The sequence below is a fragment of the Podarcis cretensis genome (genome assembly GCF_951804945.1).
Source record: "Podarcis cretensis genome assembly, chromosome: 5".
Lineage (NCBI taxonomy): Eukaryota > Metazoa > Chordata > Lepidosauria > Squamata > Lacertidae > Podarcis > Podarcis cretensis.
Genome location: NC_137174.1, coordinates 77,259,299 through 77,286,795, shown reverse-complemented (window position 1 = coordinate 77,286,795; position 27,497 = coordinate 77,259,299). Strand labels below are relative to the sequence as shown.

Genomic DNA, 27,497 nt, shown 5'->3' with positions numbered 1-27,497 from the left:
AAGTGGGTTTCTCTCACTGTTGGCGATGGTAGAGGAATGCACCTTTGGGGTGTGAATATAGGGTTTCAACTGCATTTGTGGGACTCTAGCTATCAACAACACTGTTCATGTGACCCAGAAGTAAGTAAATCCCTGTTGTGTTGTAGGGACTGTACCAGACTTGAATATATTTACCTTAACAACAGCTCATCCCAACATACTGTTGATTGAATTGGAAGGTAGTTCTCATGTTTATTCACAGCATTGGGCTGTAAGTCTGAATGAAGCCTTGTGTTTAGGAGATGAGATAGTGCACACATTCTGACTGACAAACTATGGAGGGAATACAGCTAGCCAGACTCTGATGTAAGTTGCACATGTTCAAATCCCAGTTTGTTGGGGTTGCTGATGAGAGCAGAGTTGGCTTATCAAATAAAAAAAAGAAAAGAACTCTTACATGAATTCAAGTAAAACAGAGGTGACTCCAGAGACGGGCGGACGTGCAACTGTTTGAATTCTGTGTTCTTGTACCAGAGCATCTGGTTTTGCTTTATCCACATAAGAAACACTGAGCATTTCTCCCTGACTCACAGTTTCTATCTTGTCTCATAGAGGAGCGTTTCAGCTCTACATGAAGAGCTTTGAAAGGAAGTCCACTTGAATTCAATGGGACTTCCTTCCAAATACACTTGTTTGGGCTGGGACTGTAAATAAGAAAAGACTGCAATAGTACTTTATGGACTGAATAAAGTAACATTTAAAATATAACATTCTCCTTCTTTGGTGATCACTTGCAGCCGAGTAAGATTGTCTTCCATGAACACAATTTTAACAGTGAGTCTGTAAGTGACTGTGAAGGCCAGTTCTGGACACACACATCCTTCCACAGTGGGGGCATAGGTTTCCGGGCGGGAGTTGATCACGGTCAGGGTTTGCTAAGAGTGCCTTCCTCTTAGCACATTTCTCCCTTTTGTCCTGAGTTTGAGGGTCTTCAAAGCCCATGGCACCTTTGGTAAAGGCTGTTCTTCAATTGCAGCGCTCGCAGGCCAGTTTTTCCCAGTTGTTGGTGTTTACACTGGCAGAGGAAGAGGAGTGTGGGGGGAGCGCACAACCCCCAGCAGCACAATCCTGGTGGGGTGCCATCACAGCTGCCCCCCTGCCCACGCTGGACGCCAAGTGCCTGCAGGCGGCATGCCATGCCCACAGGACGTGCGCCACACCCCTGCCTGCTCTCCGTCCCCCAGTGCCGGAGCATGAAGCTCTGTAACTGGGTGTTTATACTACATTTTTAAAGATTTGCCTTGAGAGAGTCTTTAAACCTGTTTTGTTGACCACCAGCTTTATGCTTTCCATTTTACCTAGCAGCAAGTTTGCTGCTAATTGTTTACCTCAACACAAAACTCCAGATAGAAGAAAAATATTCTGTAATACATTTGTGGTTGGACTAAATGGCTTTGGAGCAGGGGGCAATAAGAAACAATTTCTACAGAAGAGTAAATGTTTAAGCCAGTTTTTTCCTTCTTCTAACTAGACAGGTCTTCTAAGCATCTGCTTTGTCATGTAAGGAAGTGGCTCTGTGTCAGAGGACAAATGGGTGGGCTTCCCCTCCTTCAACTGGCTGGTAGTTAGAAGAACAAATGCCTGAGTTGAGGTGTGTGTAAGCTCGAAGCTCAAAGCAGGTGGAAACCAGAGAGAGAGACCCATTCTTGAATGAAGTGATGGGAGAAGCATACATTCTTGGGGTATGCTGTGAGCCCCTCCACCACAGGCTCAGGTTGTACAGTATATATGTGTAAATCAACCATATATCCTAAAGACATCGCAGTCTGCACTGTCCCTCATTCTGAAGAAACTGAACCATGGCTTGCACCACTCAGAGATTGGGTTGGCATACAACAGTAGCTTCCTATTCTATCCCTGGCTGGAGATGATGACACCAAGTTGTGGGTGTGAGAGGGAGAACAATAGCTAGGCAGTATTGGGAAAGAAACTGAAGAGATAGGCTTGATGTGTTTTCTGTGAGAATTAGTGGGCCCCTGCCTCTTCAAAAAATGGCTCAGGAGGGAGGGGGATCATTCCACCTGGCAAGCTGAAAAGCATGTGATGATGGAAGGATTGCCATAGTGCTATGCTGAATTTCTGCCATAAGTTTCTGATCCAGGGATCCATGTATGATTCTATTGCCACTTAACTCACTGCTAACTGGGATGATGGTGGTGCCTGTTCATTTCTTATAATTGGACCAGGACTGTGGTTTCCAGTCCAACAATGTCCTGAGAGTTGGATAAGCATAGGAGCACCAATTTACCTGCCGGTTTTCTAATTTGGTATGGGCCGTTCCTTGATCAACTGGGTGGCACAAAAACTTATTAAGATGAGACAAATTTCCCATTCCTGCTGTGGGAGCTAGATTAGCCCAAGGTGTACAGAATGCAAATGATACTTCCAAAAAGAAATTGTTTCAATTCCTGCTGTTTGACTATCAAAGTTGAATATGAAAAACAATTATATAATTGCAATACAGAATATAACTACAGCATCCCTGACTGATGACTGATGAATCTCTGCTTAAATGTCTCCAGTAGGATCTTTCCAGTGACATCAGCACATGGCGAGTAGCTACTGCTTTTTATCTTCAGTTCTGTGCTCCTGTTGCTACTGGTTGTTTTTTTGCTAATTTTCTTTTAGGTGGTTGGTTTATTGCTGCTGTTTGTTATTTTTGCTCTTTATTCCCCCCCCCCTTTAAAAAAATGTTTTGGTATCATTTTAAATAATTTACCTCTTTGCCTCTTTGAATTCTGGTCAAAAGAAAAGTGAGATTTTTTTAATTTAAAAAAGGGGAGAAATAAAAATGCATAGGGAGAAGGACGCCTTATACACTGAACTTCATATATTGCATATGCAACCTTTGTTCTCACATAATAATGCATCTTTGAGCAATTTTACATTGACAAATACTTGCTGCACTAATTATCCATATTAGCTTGCATGCCTTCTTCAGTTCAGCATCCAACTCTTGTATCATATAAATTTGTCTCTCAGCATAACAGAAAGATAATGAAGTACTCAAAATCCATAATTTTCCCCAGTTCCGTGGGGCTGCAGGAACTGGCATGTCCATTCTCATTTTGCAGCTGTGCATTCACTGTATGATGGCAACCCCTTATCAAAAGAGCTTAAAATCATAGTACTAAAACATAGTATTGCTATGTTTTGTTTTTGTTTTTTCATAGAGTACGATGTTTTTGTATGCAGGACCGAAATCATCAAATTACAGATGCCATCCATGTTCCATTACACCCAGTGACAAATCTCCTATTGGTTTTAATGACCGCCTTCAGGATTGTACCTTAAGGGAACGATCACATGGCACATTTCGGCAACAAGACAGGTGTTCCTGCAACTCAGCTGGCTTTCTGCCGACAGCACTGAGGCAGCATGGGGAAAATGGGTACCTGACTTCCCCAAAACCATTTAACCTGGTTCTGCACCGCAAAAAAATTATTACCAAGAATTGCCGTTACCAAGTTGTGGATCATGAAGAACCTGACTGCAGTTGTGTGAGGTCTACAGAATTAAAAAAATAAAACTTTTTGGTTTGCCCTTATCTATGACCTATGATCAATGGCAAAAATTGCAAGGCATCTTCTATCCAGACTCATAGTAAATGCTTTAATTAGGTTCTTTGCCACCAACCTTTCTCAAGGTGGACCTTCACTGCTGTCTTCTATCTTCTCCCAGTAAAATTTATTCTCCAATAAAAATGCAGTCAAAATGTTTGCTGTGTGTGTACCACTGCCACACAGATCTTTTTTTTACCCTTCACTTTTTTCTTTTAATTCAGTGACAGCTCACTCACTGCCTGCTATACAAGCTGGTGTTTGTACCATAGAGTATGCCCAAATTTTCTCAGGTGTCCCATTTGTGACTCTTCTTCTGACAGTCTGAGTTTTCCTCTGCTTGTGTATTCAGCTCTTCTAAGTATCAAGATTTCTTTGTAGTGCTTCCTTTGTGATCCTAAACCTGCAAAAAGAACTAAACTTTCAGTATAAAAATATAATATTTTGCTGCCTCATTACAGTGGTACCTCGGGTTACGGACGCTTCAGGTTACAGACGCTTCAGGTTACAGACTCCGCTAACCCAGAAATAGTACCTCAGGTTAAGAACTTTGCTTCAGGATGAGAACAGAAATCGTGCTCCGGTGCCCCATTAGCTAAAGTGGTGCTTCAGGTTAAGAACGGACCTCCAGAACGAATTAAGTTCTTAACGCGAGGTACCACTGTATATGGACTCCAGTTATTTGCCTACCCTCACTTGCTGGATCATCACCTTGTCGTGGTGAGTGGGCTTGCATGTTCCTATGACCCTTGTGAGCGAAGCTGTTGGGAGTCTTGTACTCCCAGCAGGGTCACGCAAGGCGGTAAGGTCAAAGGGGAGGAGCTAAACAAAGAATGATCTCAATGATCTCAAGAAAGTCCTCAATGGCAGAACAGGTGGATGAGAATAAGGGGTATATTACAATGGCTGTGAAGGTGGATGAAGGCTGCAGGATATAAGAATCTGCCGGTCATCGTGATACTCATGCCATCAGAATAGAGCCTGACTGTGTGCTGGTCAGCGTGCACTGATCTACACACATAAAACAAATTCATGCACAGGGGTCTTCCAAAAACCCATCCCAAAAGTTTGCACCATTGGCAAACTTTCACCATGATCAACTCCCACCTGGAAACCTATGTCCCCACTGTGGAAGGATGTGTGGATCCAGAATTGGCCTCCACACAGTCACTTACAGAACCACTGTTAAAACTGGGTTTATGGAAGACAATCTTACTCAGCTATGAGTGATTGCAAAAGAAGAAGAAGAAGAAGAGGAGGAGGAGGAGGAGGAGGAATTTGCTGACCACAATATAGGATTGACGTGCAGTCATAGACATACACACAGTTCATGCCTGGTTTCAGAGGGCTTAAATGGAGGATATCCATGGGTGTATGTTGCTACATACATGGAGCCCCTTCTCAGGCATGATGAACGTATGTTGAATGGGGGCAGGGCTAATCCACATGATCCTGTGATACCCCATCCCCACCTCACAGATGTTCTCTGAATGTTTTTGGAGTGGTTGTATGAACTGCCTTGCACAAAGCTTGTAATCTCCCAGAGTTCTCTAAAATTTGAATAAATTTGAATTAATGGGCTTCAACCTCTATGTGCAATTCATTTCTATAATGAAAAATGATGGTAGATCAGGAGCAATGGGATCTGCAGATAACCACAAAAAAACTAACGTGAAACAGACTCTGTGATTCTACTGCCCTTTGCCTTCTTCATATTTTTCTCTTTGTCATAATTTCCTTTGGCCTTAGTTAATAAAAATTGTTTCACATCTGCTGCACGTTATAATCGTTTCCCTATAATTGGGTTATATGTTTGCCACCTTTGTGTGACATAATACCATCGCCGAGCAGTAAAGTGCATGTTATTACTTCAAAGAAGCCTTCCTTGCTGACAAGAATTAATTAGAATTCTAAATTGTTACGTAAGTCTTCTGTTCTGCAGTGGGAGCTTTAGTGAAATGATGGCAATGGATAATTAGCAGCCACTATTCTGTCTCTTCATTTTGGATAGTCCATAAAAGATTTGATGCTTCCTTTCCCTGAAATAAACAAAAACAGCTTCTGAACTGTCAGAAAACAACAGCAGCTCTTGAAGGCTAATCATTAGCAGGCTTTGTCATGGACTTGTAATTGTTTCATGAATTCTGCTTCAATCAGGGAAAAATATGCTTAAGTGCCAATAAAAAAAAAAGTTTTAAAGCTATTATGATCAACCTTTCTCTTTCTCTGCTTTAAAAAAGTTTCCAGGCAGTCTCTATCTGTGCCTGTGACCAATGGGAGCAGCTACGAAAAGTGTGCCTCAGGAAGGAATGTATTCTCAGGCTAGAAAGGCCCTAGGGAGGTCCTTCTGCGAAAAGGGGTTGAGGATTTGTTAGACTCCTGCCTGACATGGGAGGAGCAGGCCCTTGACATGGCATTGTTCCTGATGGATGCTCACTTTCCTGTCTGAAAAACAAAGATTCCCACAGCCCCCAGCACTCCCAAGTTCATAACTCTGAGGATGAACTCCCTTGAAGCCTGCAGTCAGGAATTGTGTGGTGCATTCTAAGGAGAACACACAGCAAAAGAAATAATGGATTATTTTTTTTAAAAAAAACAACCTGGCATGAAGAGCTGCCAAATGATTACAGAAATAAGCTCCCTTTTGCCATGTTTCATTTTAGAAATTGCCCACACTAAGGATCCAGAACAAATCACCACTCGAACCCTGAATTTTCTGATTAGATGGTGCATTTCCCCCATTCCCCCCCAAACTCTGTGTTCTCAAGGAATGTCCGGAATGTAGGGGATGCCACCGTGGTGCCCACGTAAAGGGACCCCTGACCATTAGGTCCAGTCGTGACCGACTCTGGGGTTGTGGCACTCATCTCACTTTATTGGCCGAGGGAGCCGACGTACAGCTTCCGGGTCATGTGGCCAGCATGACTAAGCCGCTTCTGGCAAACCAGAGCAGCGCACGGAAACGCCGTTTACCTTCCCACCGGAGCGGTACCTATTTATCTACTTGCACTTGACGTGCTTTCGAACTGCTAGGTTGGCAGGAGCAGGGACCGAGCAACGGGAGCTCACCCCGTCGCGGGGATTTGAACTGCCGACCTTCTGATCGGCAAGTCCTAGGCTCTGTGGTTTAACCCACAGCGCTACCCGCGTCCCTCACATGTGCTCATAAAGGTCTTACCTTGGAAGAAGCATTCCCTTGTAGCCCACAGGGTAAGTGGCAGTTGCGGTTTGTTTAATGCCTACAACAGTTTCTCTGGGCCCAAAATGTTTGGCAGTCTCTGCCTTAAGAAATCCTTAACAGTTGAAATAGGAGATGGAGAATGTGTTACTGGATTCCAACACCCATCAGTTTGGCTAGCAGTCAGGGATCTGTAGTTCAACAAGATCTGGAGGACCACAGGTTTCACACCCAGTCATATATGTAGGAGTCATTAGACGTGATCCCAACACTCTCCAAACGAGACATTTCCTGAAGCAGATTTGGGAATGTCTTCTGCACAACACCAATACACTCTGTTCAAGATGTGTCATTGGAATGGTAAGCAGCTGGTTGTATCTAAGTACCATTCTCAGGGAGCCAATAAGAAGGATGTGGAGATAGAGATAGAGATATAAATGTATGCAGATTTTCTGTTCATGCAAATCATAGTATTCACACATATAGCCCTCCCACTGATGTGTGTGTGTTTGTGTGTGTGTGTGTGTAAGTAACAAAGAAAGCTGCATGAATCCAGACAAAAGGATGCTATTTTGACTTTTTGCATCTGACACGAACACTTCTAAGACCACCAATGGATAGAGCAGAGATGAAGCAGCAAAATGGCCTATTGTTTTGTAAATACTATGTACAATGCCACACTATTGGGTCACTTGCAGTTAACAGAAATAATAACAGTTCCTTTGACGAGACTTGCTCAGTTTCAAAATAAGCAGTGTTTATTTCGATAAAATTCACAATTCATATAAAAAGTATGAAATGATGCTCACACCATATCACTAAAGAGTAGTATGCAAGCAATGTCCATTCTCTCTCAGTCTGCTTACAGATCTGTAGTGGGAACAGCTGGCTTTCATTGGTGGTTTATATTTTCACAGTGAAGAGCTACATTCTAGGAGTTTGAAAAATAAAGCGGCAATATACCCTCTACTGTAAAAATAATGGTGTGTTCAATTTAACTCTCTTATAGCTTTTGCGGTAGAAGGAAAAAATCAACTAGTGCAGCGAACATATTCACTTTAGGAAAAGATTTGGGCCTTTTCAATCTTGGTTAATATTTCTCTACTTGTTCTTATGGCATCGCTCAACTGAAGATCAAAGATGGGGAGAGAAGCAATTTCCAGCAGTTTCCACTTCCTCACTGCAGTCCTCCTGCATGCTCTTCTACTCCAGAGACCCTCCATAGTAGTTTGGGGAGGGGGCCCAGGGGCTGCAGGGCAAGGAGGAAGAGCTGGAAATTTCTTACCTCCTCTGTTAGGAGGCATGTTGTCAGCTGCAAGATGCAGCTGGAAGAAACCCTGTGGCTGTAAACTGAATATTTAAGGTGTACACTTTGATACCTGAAGCTCTGCATAAAAATGAACTTCCCCTATCCTCTTCATTTTGGTGAAATCCACTAAAACAGAAAATATTTGCGCTTTGTCAGAAAGAAAGAGGACAGAGCTAAAAGAATGTGCCATAATATAGGGTCTCATCTGATGCTGCAGTGCATGTAGCAGAACTTCCTCTCCCTCTTCTGTCCCTTCCAGCCTTGGTGCACCCCCAAAATCAGCTCTAGGGGGTTGTGGGTAAGGATTGGAAAATTTGCAAATTGCAGGTTTTTGGTTTTTTTTAAAAAAATCCGTTTCTAATTTTTCCAATAATAAAAACATAAAATGGGCCTGCTGGATCAGGCCAATGGCTCACCCAGTACAGCATCCCAGCATCCTGTTCTCACAGTGGCTGGCCACTTCAGTTCTCCTCATATACACATGGTTTTGCGAATTTGTTTTTTAAAAGATACAAGTCTGCCTAAAAAAAAAAACCAGCAGCATTTTAGTGCAAATTTCTCCCATTAGGTACATTTTTGGATGCAATTTCCCATAGATAATGCATTTTTAGATGTTAGTTTCACTAAAATATGCATTTTATACACACTTTATCCCAGTATATGAATTTTTCTCCTGGCTGGAGAAATGCGTTGCAAAATTCAGAGAAGTGTGCATTTTGGAGGATAGCTGTGTTTTGGTCCATGTATTATTTCAGAAGTGCAAATAAGATAAGTTTGCCTATAAATGTGAACTGCATCAAATTCCCCCCTGATCCCCAGCAGTTTGGGGACCTCTAGAACAGAATTTGGGGACTCCATCTGGCTTAGTAGAAGATGCCCATGAACCAAAATATGGATGGGAACTTTAATTGAAATCAGTTTTTAATTTCTTTCAATAGAGCTGCAACATTTAATCCTGGTATGGTGAACCTTTGGCCCTCCATATGTTCCTGAACTATAACTCCCATCATCCCTGACCATTGCTAGGGATGATGGGAGTTGTAGTCCAGGGACAAAGGTTCCAAATCCCTGATTTAATCAATCAGTAGCTATATTTAAAATTTTTGGCTGGATTAAAAAGCTGCCCCCAATAAATTGTGCATTTTAATGGTTAATTCCTTTAAAAAGAAGTACTTTTAAAAAAGACAGGCTCATTCTTAGAAATGGCAGTCCTTCTGTGTCAGTCTATCATTTTGAATGGGTCTACTCTGACTGACTAAATCAGATATCCTGGATGTATATTTGAGACTTACAATATGTAAAATAATTAATAACCTTAGTTGATAACAGAAGTGCAGGAAGGAACTTTTCATTTGAACACTCCCCAAGTTTCTTTTCACTTTTCTTAACTTTAAATGAAAACACCAGTGCTGCTCACTTATTTGCAGCAGGAAATAAATATTTTAAATGTATTGCTACACATGGTTTCTATGTGCACTATTTACTTTCTATGGATAATACCATCAGAACCACTCAACACATGACAACTGATACCACACATAGAACATATCATCAAGAAACACACACGGTTCAGTAGCTATTCTCATACAAGTAGACAACAGTTAAAGCGATGACATAACTTATGAGTTGCATTTGCAGAAAATACGCCACTGAAGATATTTTGCATTTGGTTCACTTTGCTTAATGCTGAAATTCAGTTGTGATTGTTCACTGTTGTTCGAAGAAGTGTAAAGAAATGTATATTAAAGCATCAGGGTCAATACAGTGCTTTAGCGCCAAACAAAGACACGAATGTGCAATTTAAAATGTTTCAATTTTCAAACCTATGATTTTCATGGCTTGTGGCCTTTATCACTAATTTGAGTTAGCAAGGAGTATACTTCAGAAGTTTTTGACTACTTTCTCTGTGTGAATTTGCTGTGTTTGGGCACCCCTAAATTCTTTTTCACTGCGCTTATTAATTCAATGTTGAATGGCAACAAACTCAACTAAACAAGGGACATTCTAGAGACAAGAAAACAAAGTGACCAAGTGATCCCTTATGTGCACAGTGACTCTGGCAGCTGCATAGAAGAGCTGTCCCATTCACTTTAGTAGAGGGGGTGCAGTAGAGCTCCAGGCCTCCACTGAAGTCAATGAGTAAGCCACCAAGTAGAGAACATCCATTGAAGTGAACGTGGTTCCTGGAATTGGGATTGCTCTTCTTTGTTGGGTTTCCGAAGGAGGATAGATGAGCGTAGACTAAACATTTGCAATTTTCCACAAGTATCATGGAATTTTTGAGTAGCTTACTACTACATGTTCCATAATAATACAGCTAGAAAAGCAGTCATGATTATGCTTTGAAATTTCAATACATCACATGAACAATATATTTCACAGCTTGTATCAATATAGGGTGATAATCCATGTTAGTCACACTTACAGTAAACCCATTTAAATAAATGGGAGTTGAAGTCACCTAAGACCATTGATTTTAATGGGTGTACTCTAAATATGATTTAGTTGGCTTCTACCCATAAAATGTATATGATAGACAGTTTTGTAGTAACACTTTTTACACTAAATACAACAAAATAACACCACAAGATAAAAGAAACTACAGGTGTTACCATTTTGGTGTCACATTTATAGAACATGAAATTTAACTTTGGGTTCCTTGAATGATGACAGTTCCTATATACAAAATGTGTAGAGGAAGATATTAAAGTAAATGTAAAGCCCACTAGAAACTCATATACAGCTTTAGGCGATTACTAATTTCAGTGTCTCCAAGCAATGTTGTGGAATCACTAGCACAATGTTAATAAAAATATATATATTCATTGAGGCATAGTGTTTCCTGTAACACCAAGTGCCATCCTTTAGTAATTCAGTCTATTCTATCAATATATATTTATGATAAAGAACATTGAATCCAAGATTAGAGAAAATGATGCTCCGAGTCAGATGAAGCTTTATTATACAATAAATAGAAATAAATACCTTTATTTACAACTTCAGCAAGCCATCATTTAAAAAGAATTCTGCCAGCAGAAAAGAAAAGCTTTATTTGGGTTGGATCCAGACCTGCCCTTAGCTGAACCGAAGGAGTCATTGCATTTTGGAAGGGACAGAGATCCAGCAGAGGAAAGGACTGAGGAGATTTTTTGCCAATCTCTTCTCCCCAGCACCATCTTCCATGTTGTTCCAGGGGGTCACCGGCCTTCTAGAATAGCTTTTCAGCTGGCACAGTATCAGCAAAAGCTACCTCCTGCCTTCCTCCAGTGGGAGAGTCTGGATCCAGCCCAGACTGGGGAAAACCTTTTCTGCATTCTTGGCAAATGAGCCATCCATTAACTCTGACGTGACGGGAACATGAAATTGAGAAGAAAAGTGTTCATGAGCATTGCCATTGTGGTGGTAGCTAATGAGCTATGCACATGAGCTATGCCTTCTCATGCATTCACTGTCCTATATAGCAGCCATTGCTGTGGTCAGTCACACTTTCCTGAAGAACTGTGATCACAGAGATGGTTACCATCTCATGACATCTGCTGCCCAGTTTGATCCAACCTCCTCTGCCTTCTAGTCCTGTGTACTAACTGCATGATGAAATTCAGTAGTGCGAACAAGGGCTGGCAACACCCCCCCCAGGTTTCTGTGTTTCCCCCTGAAGTACTACACTCCCTCTGAAATTGAGTGGGCAGGGGACCATTTTGGGTTGAACTGGTTTGCTAGTTTAGTTTGGGGCAAGAGCATTTTCCTTAGCAGTGGGAGCTCTCTCTCTTAAGCCATAAAACTCTGCAATACTGCTGCCTGTGTTGGAGGTAGCTATGGTGGGCTTTTTCTCTTCTTTTGCCCATCCATATTTCCTCTAGTCCTTTGATTAAAGCAGCAGCAGTGGTGGGGAAGTATTGTGGTAGCCACAACAAGAGCTCCACCCACTGCTACTTAAAAGCACGAGAGTGTGCATGGTTTTGAGGAGAGGACGGCAATGGGATCCCACCACCGTTGCCATAATCATATGTAAAGGCAAAGGGACCCCTGACCATTAGGTCCAGTCGTGGCCGACTCTGGGGTTGCAGTGCTCATCTCGCTTTATTGGCCAAGGGAGCCGGCGTACATGTCGCCAGTATGACTAAGCTGCTTCTGGTGAACCAGAGCAGCACACAGAGACGCCACTTACCTTCCCGCTGGTACTACTTGCACTTTTGACGTGCTTTTGAACAGCTAGGTTGGCAGGAGCAGGGACCGAGCAATGGGAGCTCACCCCGTCACAGGGATTCGAACCACTGACCTTCCTATCGGCAAGCCTAGGCTCTGTGGTTTAACCCACAGTGCCACCCACGTCCCTGCCATAATCATAAAGGTAAAGGTAAAGGTACCCCTGCCCGTACGGGCCAGTCTTGACAGACTCTGGGGTTGTGCGCCCATCTCACTTAAGAGGCCAGGGGCCAGCGCTGTCCGGAGACACTTCCGGGTCACGTGCCATAATCATACTTGGCTCTAAAAAAGAGAGTGCTGCTGCCAGTTGTAATGGTAAATGGCTCTCAGGTCTCCCCAAATGGCTCAGCCTCTACTATATAGCAAGGAGGGAATTGTTCTCTGCGGGACCCTACATGAAGATTGTGCTGGTGAGCTGGGGATGGCCAGTTCATTGCCAATGAAGTGCGAATTGGCTTTATGTTCCAGTGAAATCAGTTGCTGTCCATCCTGACTGCTAAATGCAAACTCCACATTCCACCAAAGATTAAAGTAAGCTTACCCAACCTGGTGTCCTACAGATGTTGTAGACCACAAGTTCCACCATCCCTGACTATAGGCTTTGCTGGTCAGGGCTGATGGAAGTTCTAGGTTAGAACTGGAGGGATAGGGAAAGCAGCAAGGCAAGGCTATCTCGATCTTGCTGTGATTGTGATCTTCCCAACAGCTGTTTGGTTGCCCAATGATGGAGACAGGTGGTCCAGCTGGAAGGATCCTAATCTGTTGTGACATTGACAGACAGCAAAGTTGCCTGTGATCCAGAGCATATTTAAATTTTTTTTAAAAGTAAGACTGGTAATGGGACATATGCATTATCTTCTTTGGATTGCACACAATATGTATGTTTTACATATTTAAAACAATGCAAAGTATATGCGCACATATACAGCAATAAGGAGCATTGAAGACTTGTAACAACTGCTGATGGGATATAAAGTAGATGTGTATAGTTTGCAATCAGTAAAATAAATCCATCTGATTTCAGTAGACATTGAACCTAGCAAACCACATTTCTTTCTTTCCATGAACACCAAATCAGTTACATGGGAAAAAAATCCTGAAGTCATAGTGCAATCTGCTGTACTGCTTAAGGATGCATCAAGCCCAGGCACACCTCCTAACTTCCTTGCAGTGTCCACGTTGTATGTTTCATGAGCATAATGACACATTCCAGGCAGTTGGCTGTGATATAACACAACAAATGTACACAAGTCTAAAAAGCGTATGGAAGATTCGGGGGGGGAGCTCCCCCCCTGCTCTCCGTTGTTGTTGTAAAAATAGATCAGCATGTGCAAAAACCAGAGAAAGGAAATAGTGATGGTGAAATCTCAATCAGTCAAAGCTGTAGATGAAGGCCAAATCAGATTTTAAAAAATTATGTATATCTGCAGTGATGGAGAAGGGGTGTGCCAATGACATCAGCAAAATTTTGGTTTAATTGTGGTGAGGATAATACCAGTTTGGGGGTGGACCAACATTGGCAAAAAATAAAAAAATACATTAAGAATGCACCTAAGTACAAATTAAGAGTAGAATCCACTACAGGGGTCTGTGCATTCTACTTATAGGATATATTCTGACCAATCAACTGAAATCTAGACAGTGCAGGCATGCCCAAACTGTTCCTATTGCCTGAGTTTATGAGGACTCAAATTCACATGTGAATAAACTGTTTATGCATATTCACTGATTTGTCCTCAGTCTAAATCAGCAGCACTTCCTGGTTGACAAAAAGTCAACCAGGAATTGCCCAGGGAGGAGATCCTGTTCCCAAAACATTGGAGCAAGTTTACACATATAAATTTCCTTAATGGATCAGTCCCACAGATACAAAAGGATGCTACATGGAGTAAAGTGTCACCACTCAGGATGCTGTGCAAGATGGTCCACACTGGATTGGGTAAATTTGGTGAACTTTGACACCAATCACAAATCACTTCCCCACCCAATTCTTCTACACATATGGCCTCTACTCTCAAAACGCTTTAGGGCTCATATTATTGGAAGGAACATTTGTCTTATATAAACAACAAATAGATATAGTTCCACAGAAGTCAAGCGTTGAACAAATATCTACAGAATGAGGGCACTTTTCAATGAAATGTAGAACACAATTTTATGTGTTGCATTTAGTCGAATAGGTAACAAGCGTAATTTGAAAACTGAAGCATTTTACACATATGTGGTTTCATTCTATTTCAGATGTACACTCCTGCCTTATTTGAAAATGACCTCCAAATGTATGCTCATCCAAGTTTCCTACTGACACTAGAATGGACTTTATGGTGTATATATGTAAATGTAGCATAGGTAGATTTTGATTACAATCAAGTAGTACATATGACATATAAATTCACATTCTTGAAAAACCTCGTGACTTTTACTTTGCTTTCATCAGTCTGAAAACAGGCTTTTCTTATGTCTCCTGTGTAATAGGCCCCAAAAGGCAATGTCAGAGTTGCTTGTGCATGTTCAAAGCAAATCTCAGAGCCTTGATAGAATGAATTGGACCACACTTCCTAGCACATTTCAAGAGCTCTTCCACATACTATTGTCCCCCAAGCTTTAGAAAGGCAGGCTGATGGTGAATACCTCAGCTTACTTACTTTCATTAACATTTGCTGTAAACAACCAACAATCCTCTTCACAAGACGAAACGAGAGGCCACTGCTCAGTTTTAATAGGACAATGTGTCTCAGATGGTTAAACACTTAAAGCTGTGGTGGTTGGGACTCTGGGTGAACATCACTGTGCTGGCCAGCTAGGTTGTGGAAAACGTGCTCCGCCAAGTCGTCACTCAGTGTCCAAAAACCCATTTTTGGGGGCTGTTAGGATTAGGTTTTCCGAAGGCCGATAGGAAAGAGAGGACATCTTTGTCGTGAAACTAGCGTGTCTGACATTGTGGGGGCTGTATTTCAGAAGCTGGAGGAAATATTTCCTGAAGTTCTTTCCAAAAAAGCCATAAAAGAGGGGATTGAGGCAGTTGTTAAAATACGCTAAGCAGATCGTGAAAGGCATCGCTGTATCCACAATGTCGATGATATTACAATCGGTGATCACACTGAGTTGAATCAGCACATCCAGAAAAGTGAATATTTGATGAGGAACCCAAGAAAAAAAGAAGAAAAGGACAATTGCAACAATCATCTTGAAAATATCATCGTTTCTGGTCTTGTTTTTCTGAATCTGGTATGCTTTCTTCAGGGCTTTCCAGATTAATATATAGCTTGTTAAAATGATCACGAAGGGGATCAAGAACCCCAGCATGTTTTTCGATAAGCCCAATCCAACTTTGAGTGTCGTGCCGTTGGTTGTGTTGGAGGGGGTCTGATACCGAAAAGCACATACCGTTATATTTTCATTTTCGATTAAGTATACGGTACGGTGGATAATCACAGGCAAGCTGGCAAGGGCCGCCATCAGCCAGATGATGATGCAAGTTACCCGGGCCACAAGCATCGTGCGCTGAAGCCGGGACTTCATTGGGTGCACGATTGCCAAGTAACGGTCAATGCTGAGGCACGTCAGGAGAAACACGCTGGCATACAGGTTGAAGGTTGCTGCGGCTGAAGCTAACTTGCACAAGCCACTGCCAAAAGGCCAGCGGTATTGCATGGCGGCATTGGCCGCCCACAGTGGCAAAGTCACAAGGAAACACAAATCAGCCAGAGCTAAATTGAACAGAAAGACACTTGCCACAGTTTTCAGCTTCATGAAGAAGTAAATAACAATCACCACCAAACTGTTTCCGAATATACCTATGATGAAGATGATGGTGTAAACCGTTGGAACAACAATTAGCATGTAGTTGTGCCTTCCCAGTGAGGGGCAGTCCACGTGAATTCTTTTCACAGTCTCTTCTGTGGACATATTTAGGAGCATCTTGATAAGTTCAGGTAGAGGCTATTTGGAAAATTAATTCCAGGCTCATCTGGGGAAGAAAAATGAGAATATTATCACTACTGCTTTGCCTTTATATTTAAATATTTTTTTGTGGTGGGGGGGGGGAATGGACTTGTTCAACAGTTTCTTAACAGCAATTATGGTAGATGTTTAATACTCTAACTACATTTTCATGAATTAAATTCCATATTCCGGAGAAGCCTGCATTATGCTCCAAATACAGTGGTGCCCCGCAAAACGAATGCCTCGCAAGACGGAAAACCCGCTAGACAAAAGGGTTTTCCGTTTTGGAGGTGCTTCGCAAAACGAATTTCCTATGGGCTTGCTTCGCAAGACAAAAATGTCTTGCGAGTTCCTGCGGGTTTTTTTCCCTCCCCCCCCCTTTCTAAGCCGCTAAGCCACTTATCTGCTTATCCGCTAAGCCGATAAGCCGCTAAAAGCCGCTAAAAGCCGCTAATAGCGCTAATCCGCTAAACCATCAATGGGCTTGCTTCGCAAGACGAAAAAAACGCAAAAAAACGGATTCTTTTCGTCTTGCGAGGCACCACTGTATTTAACCTAGTACTTTGATTTCAATTGACATAAGTTATGTTATTTGGGCAGGGACCAGTGCTCACGGGAAAAGCACATGGCCCTAAATTCAATCCCTGGCAACAGTTGTTGTTGTTGTTGTTGTTGCTGTTGTTTTAAAAAAGAATAAGAGCAGATTCACACTATACATTTAAAGCACTATCCTACCACTTGCCATGACTGTTTAATGGCTTCTCCCAAAGAATTTTGGGAGCTGTAGTTTGTTAAGTGTGCTGTGAATTGTTAGGAGATCCCCTTCACCCTCCAGACCTACAATTCTCAGAGTTTCCTGCGAAGAGAGATTGATTGTTAAACTACACTGAGAATTGTAGCTCTGCAGATGGGAGATAGGGGTCCCCTAACAACTCTCAGCAAATGGCTCCATAGCAGTTTCCTAGCTAGCAACCAATTTTAAGAGTGGTATTGGAAAAACGGATAGCTAACCCTTTCCTGCCACCTTTCAGTAGCTTTGTGGAAGAAGAGAATTCCCATAAGTTGGAATGCAAGTTGGAATCACTAGAATGACCTTTAGGGGGAACGTTTATTCTCCTCTTCCATTGGTCCCCCACCCAGTCATCATTTCCACAAAACACACACACACACACACACACACACACACACACACACCATAGTAATGGTGGGTTACCACACAATGTTATTGTATTCCACTTTGTCACAGATCCACAACAATAGTGGGAAAGGGTGTTTGCTACTTGTTACATTCTTGAAACAATTCTCAGTATTGCACTGCATGTCTGCCTCCTGCCCTTAGGTTGGTACATCAAAATGAAATCCAGGCATTAAGAGCTAAGCTTTAGATCGAGGATGGGAGATCTGTGACTTTCCATATGTTGTTGAGCTATGATTCTCATCATCCTTGATCAGTAGCCATGCTGGTGTTTAGAATTCCCGCTCCATGATTGCAGTCATGGGATTGTTGTCTATCACATGACGGTATATGTTTTGACTCCACAGAGTGGGAAGTGACGAAGACAGGATGTTTGTGTTACTGTGTTCAGTGAAGTGGTACTATTGTTCTTTGTTCTTTTTCTCTTTGCTGTCTGATGCTAGAGAGAGAAGGAGCCATGTTGCAGTGCTCCGTGTGTGTTTATATGTAAATTAAGTAGATTAGCCAAAATGCTGAGTTGCTGAGGTCTGTTACGCATGATGCACAAACTCTGCGGATCCCTAAGTGTGCCAGTGTCGGTTGGCATCGGTCGCTGTGATGTTCAGGCTGAAGAAAGCTCATGAAGCTCCCGAACGATTGACCAGGAGGGAAAGAACATGCCAGTCATGTGTCTCTACCAGGGTCCTACTCAAGTGTAGGCTGAGCTCCTGACAACTGGCTGGGGCTGGTGGAAGTTGGAGTCCATCAACATCTGGAGGGCCACAAGTTCCCCATCCTTGTTTAGAACAATTTTATATCAATTGTAATGACTTCTTGAATTTAGGTATATTAATGTTTTCTTGCACTCTACAAGAACAAGGGACTGACTCAGTGCTTTTTTTCCTGGGGCTACGCATACCCCTAAACATTTTGTGAATCTAAGTTTGGTCTCATTGAGGGGCAGTATTTCAATATGAGTAGGAAAATGAGAGTACCCCTTAACATTTTTTTTAAAGACAAAAAAGCACTGGACTGACCTAAGCAACCTGGACATTACATCATGAAAAATGAATGAAATGTTGTTCTTTCCACTGCAGTATCTTATCAATGTAAATGCCAAATGTAGCACAACTGCTAGATCCCAGATATCTTGGTGTTCTGTTTAGGTTATATTATGGATCAAAATAATCAGCATCTGAGTAACATTCATAGGCTATGTTTTGGCTGCTCACTGGAGACCAAGACAAACAACGCAATTAAATATGTTTTTAGTGAATCACTTAAGAGGTCGTCTTGGATCATGGAAGTTTAATAGCTGTTAATGAAAACAAAACCTCTTGGCATTCAGAAACTTGTCTATCTGAACTTACGTGGATCTTTTGCCAAAAGTTAATTTGTGTCTGATTAGCAAGCATATTGGCTTTATTCTTAAACTCACTTTGGGTATGCTAAGTCACTATGATTAAAATAAATATGAGCCAAAATCAATGAACCAAACATGTTTTCTTGCTGATTGTAATGGAATAATAGTATGAAGAAATTGTATATTTGGGGTGTGTTGCCTGTAACAGGAAAGTAGTTAGTTGTTCCATTGGCAGAAGCAGCAGCCATGTATTGTGAATTCACATAAGATCTGTTCACATGACATCATACACCCTGTAATCACATTCCTGGTTGGTGCAGGTTCAGAAGGGTCTTTTGAATAGTTAATAGGTACAAACTGAGTTTTACAGGATCCCAGAATGTGTGGGCTGATCCTCTAGACCAATGATGGCCAAACCTGACCCTCCAGCTGTTTTGGGACTACAACTCCCATCATCCCTAGCTAACAGTACCAGTGGTCAGCGATGATGGGAACTGTAGTCCCAAAAACAGCTGGAAGGCCAAGTTTGGCCATCACTGCTCTAGACATACAGTTCATACTTGTGTAGGGTTTGTTCACAAGGTCTGTTGAATGCATGCACCTCAGGGTGGGGGTAGTGGATACCAACCTGCCTTACCTACATTCATTCATGTGCATGCCATGTCATGTGAATAGGACTTTAGTAAGAGATACATAAAGAGAGTATAATACTCAGCAAAATGAGCAGGAGGGTATTTCTGAAGCAAGTGAAGTAATAGACACTACTATCTAAAGAGAGGGCCCCCTCTTAAAACCATTAAATCCAGAATTTAAAAATTTAGGGGTGTGCTCAACTAATTTTTCAATGGGTAGGCCCGTTGAAATTCATGGTCATGACTAATGTAGGGCCATTGCGTGGACAGGCTGAGTCCCCAGATCCCGAGCGGTCCCCCCCGTCATGTGGAATAATGACTCAAGACAACGTGCTATGGGATTAAATTGGCCACAACTTTATTAAATTTCAAATGTGGGTAGACCTTGGCTCAGGCATTGGGCGTTCTCCCTCCCCAGTCCCCAGCCGGGGACCTAGGGAGCATCAGGGTTATCGAGTGTGTGTGGGGGGGGATGGGCCGGCTCTGGAGAACATATGTTCAAGCAGAGATAGCCGCCCCCGTTACGCCGCCACCGGAGGGGAGAGCAATGACGACCTTTCGGCGTACGGTCAAAGCCTCCCTTCAGAAACCCCTTTAACGGGGAACCCAAGTGAGGATTCCCAGGTAAGATCCTCCCTCTATTGTGTGGGCAGGTAATCCCTCCCCTACCTGGCCTGGTCTCCTTGGCAACGCTTCTCCCAGGAGGGATTGGACAACTGACAGAGGTAGGCGGAGACCTCCAGGTATCCCACCTGAGGGAAGGCAAAGCCAAGCCTATGCTGTTGGAGCTGCTCCAGATCTAGGGGCTGCGCGCGTCCACGCAAAGGGCGCCCCCCGTTTTAAGTGGGGAGCGGTCATTAATTTTGATGGAATTAGTTAGTTGATAAAAGTTAGTTGAACACCACCCTTAGAATTGCCTAACTGCAGCACTGGTTGAAGCTATAATTATTCCTGGATAGAAACTTGACTGCACTCTGTGATTCCATGGCTACTTGTTGTTTAATTGACAAATTGTGGGGGTGCAGTATTGCAAAAGAGCATGTTAACTCTGAATATCTGCAATGACTCCTGGATATAATTCCATTATAGCAAAAGTGTTGTTTCACAGAGGACGAGTGCTACAGAATGCACTTATATTAGCTAAGGATCATTCAGTTTCTTAGGAATTGCACTAGCACTGAATACCTAATTATGTGTAACTGAATATCAAGGACCACAATTTAATTTCCCCTATTCATGGGAAATTTGACTGTAAATTATAGTTTAGGCACCTCTCAGAAAGAATCTTTGTTATTTTTATGAAGTTTAAAAAGTTAAGGCAGATATTTTAAACGGAGGTTTCTCAATAATTCCTGCTTTGAAGAAATAAAACAATATACTGACCACAGAAGGTCCCATTTTAGGGTTTTTAAACATGTGCAACATTTGACACACCCTAGCACCAAAACTATTAGCCTCATTATTAATCAGGATTGCCTTTCAGTTCGCCACAAAAAAGAATAAAGAGAATTGCCTTTTGGCGAATCATAAGGCTGCCATCACATCATGCTTTTAAACCTCTATGATAACACTTTAAGGAGCCATGGCTTGCCCCCTCCAAAGAATTCTGGGAGCTGTGATTTGCTAAGGCTGCGGAGAGTTGTTATGAGACCCCTGTTCCCCTTCCAGAGCTATACTTTTCAGAGTGATTTAAAAATCATTCCTTCTTCAAGGGGTACTCTGGAAACTGTAGCCATATGAGGGAAATATAGGCTTACTTTCAGCTGCACTACTTGGGAATTAAGGTTCCATTGGGTCACCAGCCTCTTTTGGCCAGCAGACACAAATGGAATTTTGCATGCATGGTAGAACACACTCTAAATCAGGGGTGTTTCTGGACTCCCACTCCCACCAGCCCCTTCCCAGAATGTCTGATGGTTATGGCTGCACTCCAGCAACATCGGGGTCACAGGTTCCCCGGCCCTGTTCCAGATGATGCAGTGAATGAACTACCGTATTGGCCTGAATATAAGCCGCACCTTTAAAATTCAAGGGGGGGGGAGACAATACCCGAATATAAGTCACTCCCTTGAAATTCCACAGGCACTCACACCTGTAAATGACAAATGTAGAAGAAAATCCTACTGGTACTAGAGTGGCCCCGCAAGTGGCTTAAACGCTTTGACACGATCGACTATAACATCCTTCTGGACCGTCTAGAGAGGTTGGGAGCTGGGGGCACTGTCATACAGTGGTTCCGCTCCTTTCTCCTGGGCCGTGTCCAGAAAGTGGTGGTGGTGGGGGTTGAGTGTTCAAACCCCTGGACTCTCACTTGTGGGGTGCCTCAGGGTTCCGTCCTCTCCCCCATGCTTTTTAATATCTATATGAAGCCGCTGGGAGAGATCATCAGGGGGTTTGGGCTGGGTGTTCATCAGTATGCGGATGATACCCAGCTCTACCTCTCCCTTAAATCAGAACCAGTGAAGATGGTGAAGGTCCTGTGTGAGTGCCTGGAGGCGGTTGGAGGATGGATGGCGGCTAACAGATTGAGGTTGAATCCTGACAAGACAGAAGTACTGTTTTGGGGGGACAGGGGGTGGGCGGGTGTGGGGGATTCCCTGGGGTAACTGTGCCCCTGAAGGACCAGGTGCACAGCCTGGGAGTCATTTTGGACTCACAGCTGTCCATGGAGGCACAGGTTAATTCTGTGTCCAGGGCAGCTGTCTGCCAGCTCCACCTGGTACCCTACCTGCCCGCGGACTGTCTCACCAGAGTGGTGCATGCTCTAGTTATCTCCCGCTTGGACTACTGCAACGCGCTCTACATGGGGCTACCTTTGAAGGTGACCCGGAAACTGCAATTAATCCAGAATGCAGCAGCTAGACTGGTGACTGGGAGTGGCTGCCAGGACCACATAACACCGGTTCTGAGAGATCTGCATTGGCTCCCAGTACGTTTCCGAGCACAATTCAAAGTCTTGGTGCTGACCTTTAAAGCCCTAAACGGCCTCAGTCCTGTATACCTGAAGGAGCGTCTCCACCCCCATCGTTCAGCCCGGACACTGAGATCCAGCGCCGAGGGCCTTCTGGCGGTTCCCTCATTGCGAGAAGTAAGGTTACAGGGAACCAGACAGAGGACCTTCTTGGTAGTGGCGCCCACCCTGTGGAACACCCTCCATTCAGATGTGAAGGAAATAAGTAGCTATCCTATCTTTAAAAGACATCTGAAGGCATCTGAAGTTTTTAATATTTAATGCTGTATTGTTTTTAATACTTGATTGGGATCTGCCCAGAGTGGCTGGGGAAACTCAGCCAGATGGGCGGGGTATAAATAATATTTTTTTATTAATTATTATTATTATTATTATTATTATTATTATTATTATTATTATTATTATTACTACTACTACTACTACTACCTGTTTGTAGCACCATAAAGGCAAATCAATACCGCACTGTCAATACCATGTGTCTGTTGCAGCAGTGATATCATAAAAGCCAATTTTTGTAAGGTTGCGACTTTTAACTTTTCACGGTTGGAATTTGGAGGGGGGGCGTGCATCTTATATTTGGGCCAATATGGTATTATAATCTGCTGAATAAAACCACCTTAGTTTGGAATTTTGAGGGCATGAAATAAGAGGACCATGAACTTTCAGAGAAAGTATGCCACTGAGTTCAAGTTGCTGGGGGAAGGCCATAACTTTCTTGCCCTGGTCACTTTCCTAGAGACCCCCGGTTGGCCATTATGGGTGGGAAACATGTTCTTGTTTGGTCTGCTCAAGGAATCTTTGTATGTCCCTGTTCAGATGTTGCCTATTTTAATTGCACAAGATAATATCCTTCAATATGTTAAGTCCTGAAACCAGGATGTGTGTCTTCCCATCCGTGCTCCTGTGTTTGTCATCTAATCCGCTTGAGAGCACAAAAGTCACATTTCTTGAGGGGCGCTCTCATGGTGCCCCAAAATGTGTGTTTCGGGGTGCTGTGTGAGATCGCAGCCCTGAAAAAGGTGCTTTTTCTGGGGTGAGATCTCGGTGCGAAATCGCGAGAGATCACAGCAGCCATTGCCATGCTCTTGTGAGGAAAAATGGGGTGTCCTGGTTTTCCCAGGACATTTGGAGGGCATGCAAGGTATAGTGACGGCCTTTCATGTTTGCTCATTAAGAAATATTATTTGGTACTGTAGATTCCTGGAACAGGACAGCTGTGTGACTTTCTCACGATAAAGTTTAAGTGAGATATTTTTGTAACCTTATCACCTGTATGACCTTGCCAAGCTATTTGTTTGAGGTTATATTACTTTGAGAAATAACGGCCAAGGGGCCCAGTGTCTAAGCTGCACTAAGGAACTATTGCTAAGATCCAAATTGGATTTTTATAGTCAAGGGAACTTCTAACGCTTTCAAAGGTAGCACCGATAAAAGATGTTCTTCAGGAAATCCACAGCTGTTGCACTGGTATGAAAATCTGAAATCAAGTGAAAAGCTTAACAACTGAAGCAGAAACACATCCTTTCTGAAGTGGAAAATCAAGATGGCAGCTACCACCAATGTGATGCAGCATAACAGCTTGGAACATACCTACGCCTTGCACTAAATTATCCCCCTTTCTTTGCCAGGAAACATGAAGATTTAGTTATAAAAACTGTAGCATGGTGATTTCTCCATTTACTGCAATACATTTCATTTACATTATCACTAATCTAGGGAAAGTGCAAAATTTCTCTAGACAATGCATGAAAGACACTTAAATCAGGAGGAGCATTCATTCTTAAGAGCCGACCAAACGATCACAAACATTTCACGGCTGCATTCTGGGTATCAGTGATAGTGGCAGATTATCCAGCTGCATAATTCTGTGCTGATCAAAATACCTATGTGATGCACTCTGGATCTTTTCAAACCATCAATAGTTGTCCTGTATTTCATTGAGAGGTAAATTGCGGAAATTTGCATTCTGCAACAATAATGAACTTTCCTCCCCCCCCCCTGCTTTTTAAATGTTAGCTAACTATAGAAAAGGGAAAATAGTGAAATTGGCCTTGACCTTTTCAAAGATATATAAAAAAACAACAGCTTTGTATTTTGATAGATCACCCTGTAATTAGTTATTATAATGAAATTAATTTAATGAGCTTTGCAGAGCTGTGTAGAGTCTACACAGCAATTAAGCAGGAGCATAATTTAATTTGTGTTTTCTTTCATCAGGCTTCATATTTGCTTCTATTTCCCATCATGCTCCCATTTTGTTGATTAACCATAACAAATACACTTAAAAAGAGGTCATAAAGGGAAATTTGCAGGATACAACCCGATCGTCTTTTCTTCATGAATGTTTAGAAATGCTTTAAGAAATGACAGTCCAAACTTTTGCACACTTACTACTAAAGAACAGAGATAGGCAAAAGTGTCAATTTTGTTTTCTCAATTTTTTAATCTTAAATTCAGTTCTCCATATTTCCATATCAGTTTTTAATGTGTGTCTTTGTGCTTTTAAAGGTCTCATGAAAATATAGGCTTAGTGCCATTTAGGTTTCCTATAGATACTTAAGATTCACCATGGGGAGGCCTTAAATCTAAACTTGCTTGTAGAAAGAAAACATTAAAAATATTGTTCCAGAGAAGAATAGTGGCAAAATGCCTTCCTGACTGAAGTAATAACTGCAGGGCTTCTTTGGCTTTGGAACTTGTGAAATGCAGGCCAGAGAGAGAGAGAGAGAGAGAGAGAGAGAGAGAGAGAGAGAGAGAGGTGTTACTGGATATTGCTCTCATTTTAACATGGAACCAATGCCCCAATCTGATCTATATAAATGTGCTGCCTAAAATATAGTCACTGTAACCTTTCAAAATCAAGCAGAAGAGTGGCCATTACAGCTAGCTGGATTACCAAGCTGTTACTTGCATCCCATGGTTGGTTGCTACTTGGAAATGAAGTTCTTCCAAATGCCACAGCACAGCCTGAAAATACTGGGATGGACGCAGAGAGGCATCTGCCAATGAAGGGGGATTTCCCCATTGGAGGAACTGCTTCTGGATCCAACTCACAGTTCTCTAGAGATACACTACAAGCCTCCACCAGAGAATGCAGTTAAAATTATTGTTGTGAGGGTGGGTTTTTCTTGGTCATGGTAGGGGCTGGGAGTTAGGCTGTAGACGCGAGTTTCTTCTAATTCCTGGATTCAGTAAGCCTTTGAATCTAATGGAAGATCCCACTGTTGAATTAGCCAGGCAAGGGCCACAATGCCCCTAAGTATAAGTTGGTATAAGAAGTTTGCTCTGTGCCAGAGGGCAAATGGGTGGCCCCTCCCTCACCTGGTGGGTCGTGAGAAGGACAAAGACCAGAATTGGGTGTGGGAGAGAGCTGGACTAGAAGTAGGAAGAAGGCAGGAACCAGAGAGTGAGAAACATGCTTGATTCCTGCTTGAATCCAAGACTTTGGCTATGGTAGAAGAAATACCTTCTGGGGTGTTATATATGTGAGCCCCTCTTACATAGTATATAAATAAACCATATATCATATACAGTGCTATTTTTCTAGAAAAAGAGGTGCTGGAACTCACCATGAACACCTCCCTTGTTTTCTTATTATGGCAATGGGGCCAACCTGAAGAGGTGCCGGAACTGAGTTCTGGTGAGTTACAGCTGCATATATATAATAAAGACACCACAATGTTGTTGAAAAAAAACCCCACCTGTTTTATTTAAGGACAAGGGGAAAGTCTTGAAAGTTTGTGGCAACAATGCTGGTTCCAGTCTCACACTTTTCTGCACTTGCCACTTATAGTGTTACAGTTGCTGTTTGATCCAACATTTTAAAGAGTGACTTTGTAGCTGATTGTCTGCCTCTTTGGCCGTATGTCATTGTTATTGGAGAGTGGCAGCCCATCCGCACTACACATTCAAAGCAGTATCATATCACTATAAGCAGCCATGGATCCCCCATCCCCAAGAATCCTGGGAACTGTAATTTGTTAAGAGTGCTGAGAATTATTAGGAGACCCCCCTATTCCCTTCACAGAGCTACAATTCTAAGAGTGGTTTAACCATCAATCCTTCTTCCCAGGGAATCATTTCAGAAGACTAGCTGAATAAAGACGATGAAAAAAATCTGAACCCCCCCCCCCCCGAAGTCATACCAGTATAAATGACAAATGTGGAAAGCCCCCAAAGTAAAAATAAAAATGGAACAGTAGATTAGTTTTTGTTTTTAACTTCCTGAGTAAGTATTCTGATAAAAGGTCAAAACTTCTAGTTGGCAAGACTATGACAATCATCACAATTATAGATGCCAAACTGCTTTTTATATGCTGCTGTTATCTTTTGACTAATGCATGTGATGGGTGCAAATTAATTCCATAGATATACAATTCCAATTGGAACCCTGGCAACAATATAATAGTAGTAGATTGACCTCTTTTTAGGACTGGCAAGGCACAGAAAGCTTTTGTTAACAGAGCAGACATTCAAGCAAGTATAAATGGCGGTAGTGGGGGCTGCTTGAGGCTCCATTTTTCAACAAATTATCTGGGGAGCTGCTAATCCCTGTTGTACATGACTGTCCTGTTTGACCTTTTATTTTTTTTATTTTTAATTACAATGATTATAATAAGTCACTGATGAGAATGTGCTGCTTCAGACTGTTCCACCAACCATTATTTAGCACTCTACTCATTTCCTATGTTGGACGATCATGCCTTCTAATTAAACTGCCTGAGATAACAGAGGAGGATGCTGGGCCTCTGCAAGGTAAACAGCTCTTTGCTGAATGAAAAACGAGATGCCAGTGACTGCAGCTTCCTGCGAGAACTTCATTAACCGTAATCATGTAACCAAACGCCACAAGCCAGATTTCAAGCTCACATAAACTTGCAGTGTTTGCTTTCTGACAAGGACTTTTGAGATAGCAAGCAGCCATGGAGCCTGTCGAAAGGTCAGCAGAGTGCCATGACTCTCTTTTGCAAATGGAATGAAAGCGTCACTCTTTGTGGGTGCATATATGGTTGGCGTCGGGGACGCGGGTGGCACTGTGGTCTAAACCACAGAGCCTAGGGCTTGCCGATCAGAAGGTTGGCGGTTCGAATCCCTATGACGGGGTGAGCTCCCGTTGCTCA

General features: G+C 42.5%; 2 protein-coding genes across 2 annotated transcripts in view; both read right to left on the bottom strand.

Moving 5' to 3' along the window:
• The window catches only part of LOC307217082 (carboxypeptidase B-like), a 55,564-nt gene extending 46,961 nt beyond the window's left edge, over positions 1-8,603 (bottom strand). Inside the window, exon 1 of the mRNA XM_079978140.1 lies at positions 8,503-8,603. The gene's annotated coding sequence lies outside the window, so the exon portion shown is untranslated. The remainder of the gene's footprint in view (positions 1-8,502) is intronic.
• Positions 7,514-27,497, bottom strand: part of AGTR1 (angiotensin II receptor type 1) — a 53,342-nt gene continuing 33,358 nt past the window's right edge. The window contains exons 2-3 of the mRNA XM_079978199.1: positions 12,554-16,262; positions 7,514-12,420 (exon numbers count right to left, since the gene is read on the bottom strand). Of these exons, the coding sequence (XP_079834325.1) occupies positions 15,125-16,213 (1,089 nt within the window). The 5' untranslated portion in view covers positions 16,214-16,262 and the 3' untranslated portion in view covers positions 7,514-12,420; positions 12,554-15,124. The remainder of the gene's footprint in view (positions 12,421-12,553; positions 16,263-27,497) is intronic.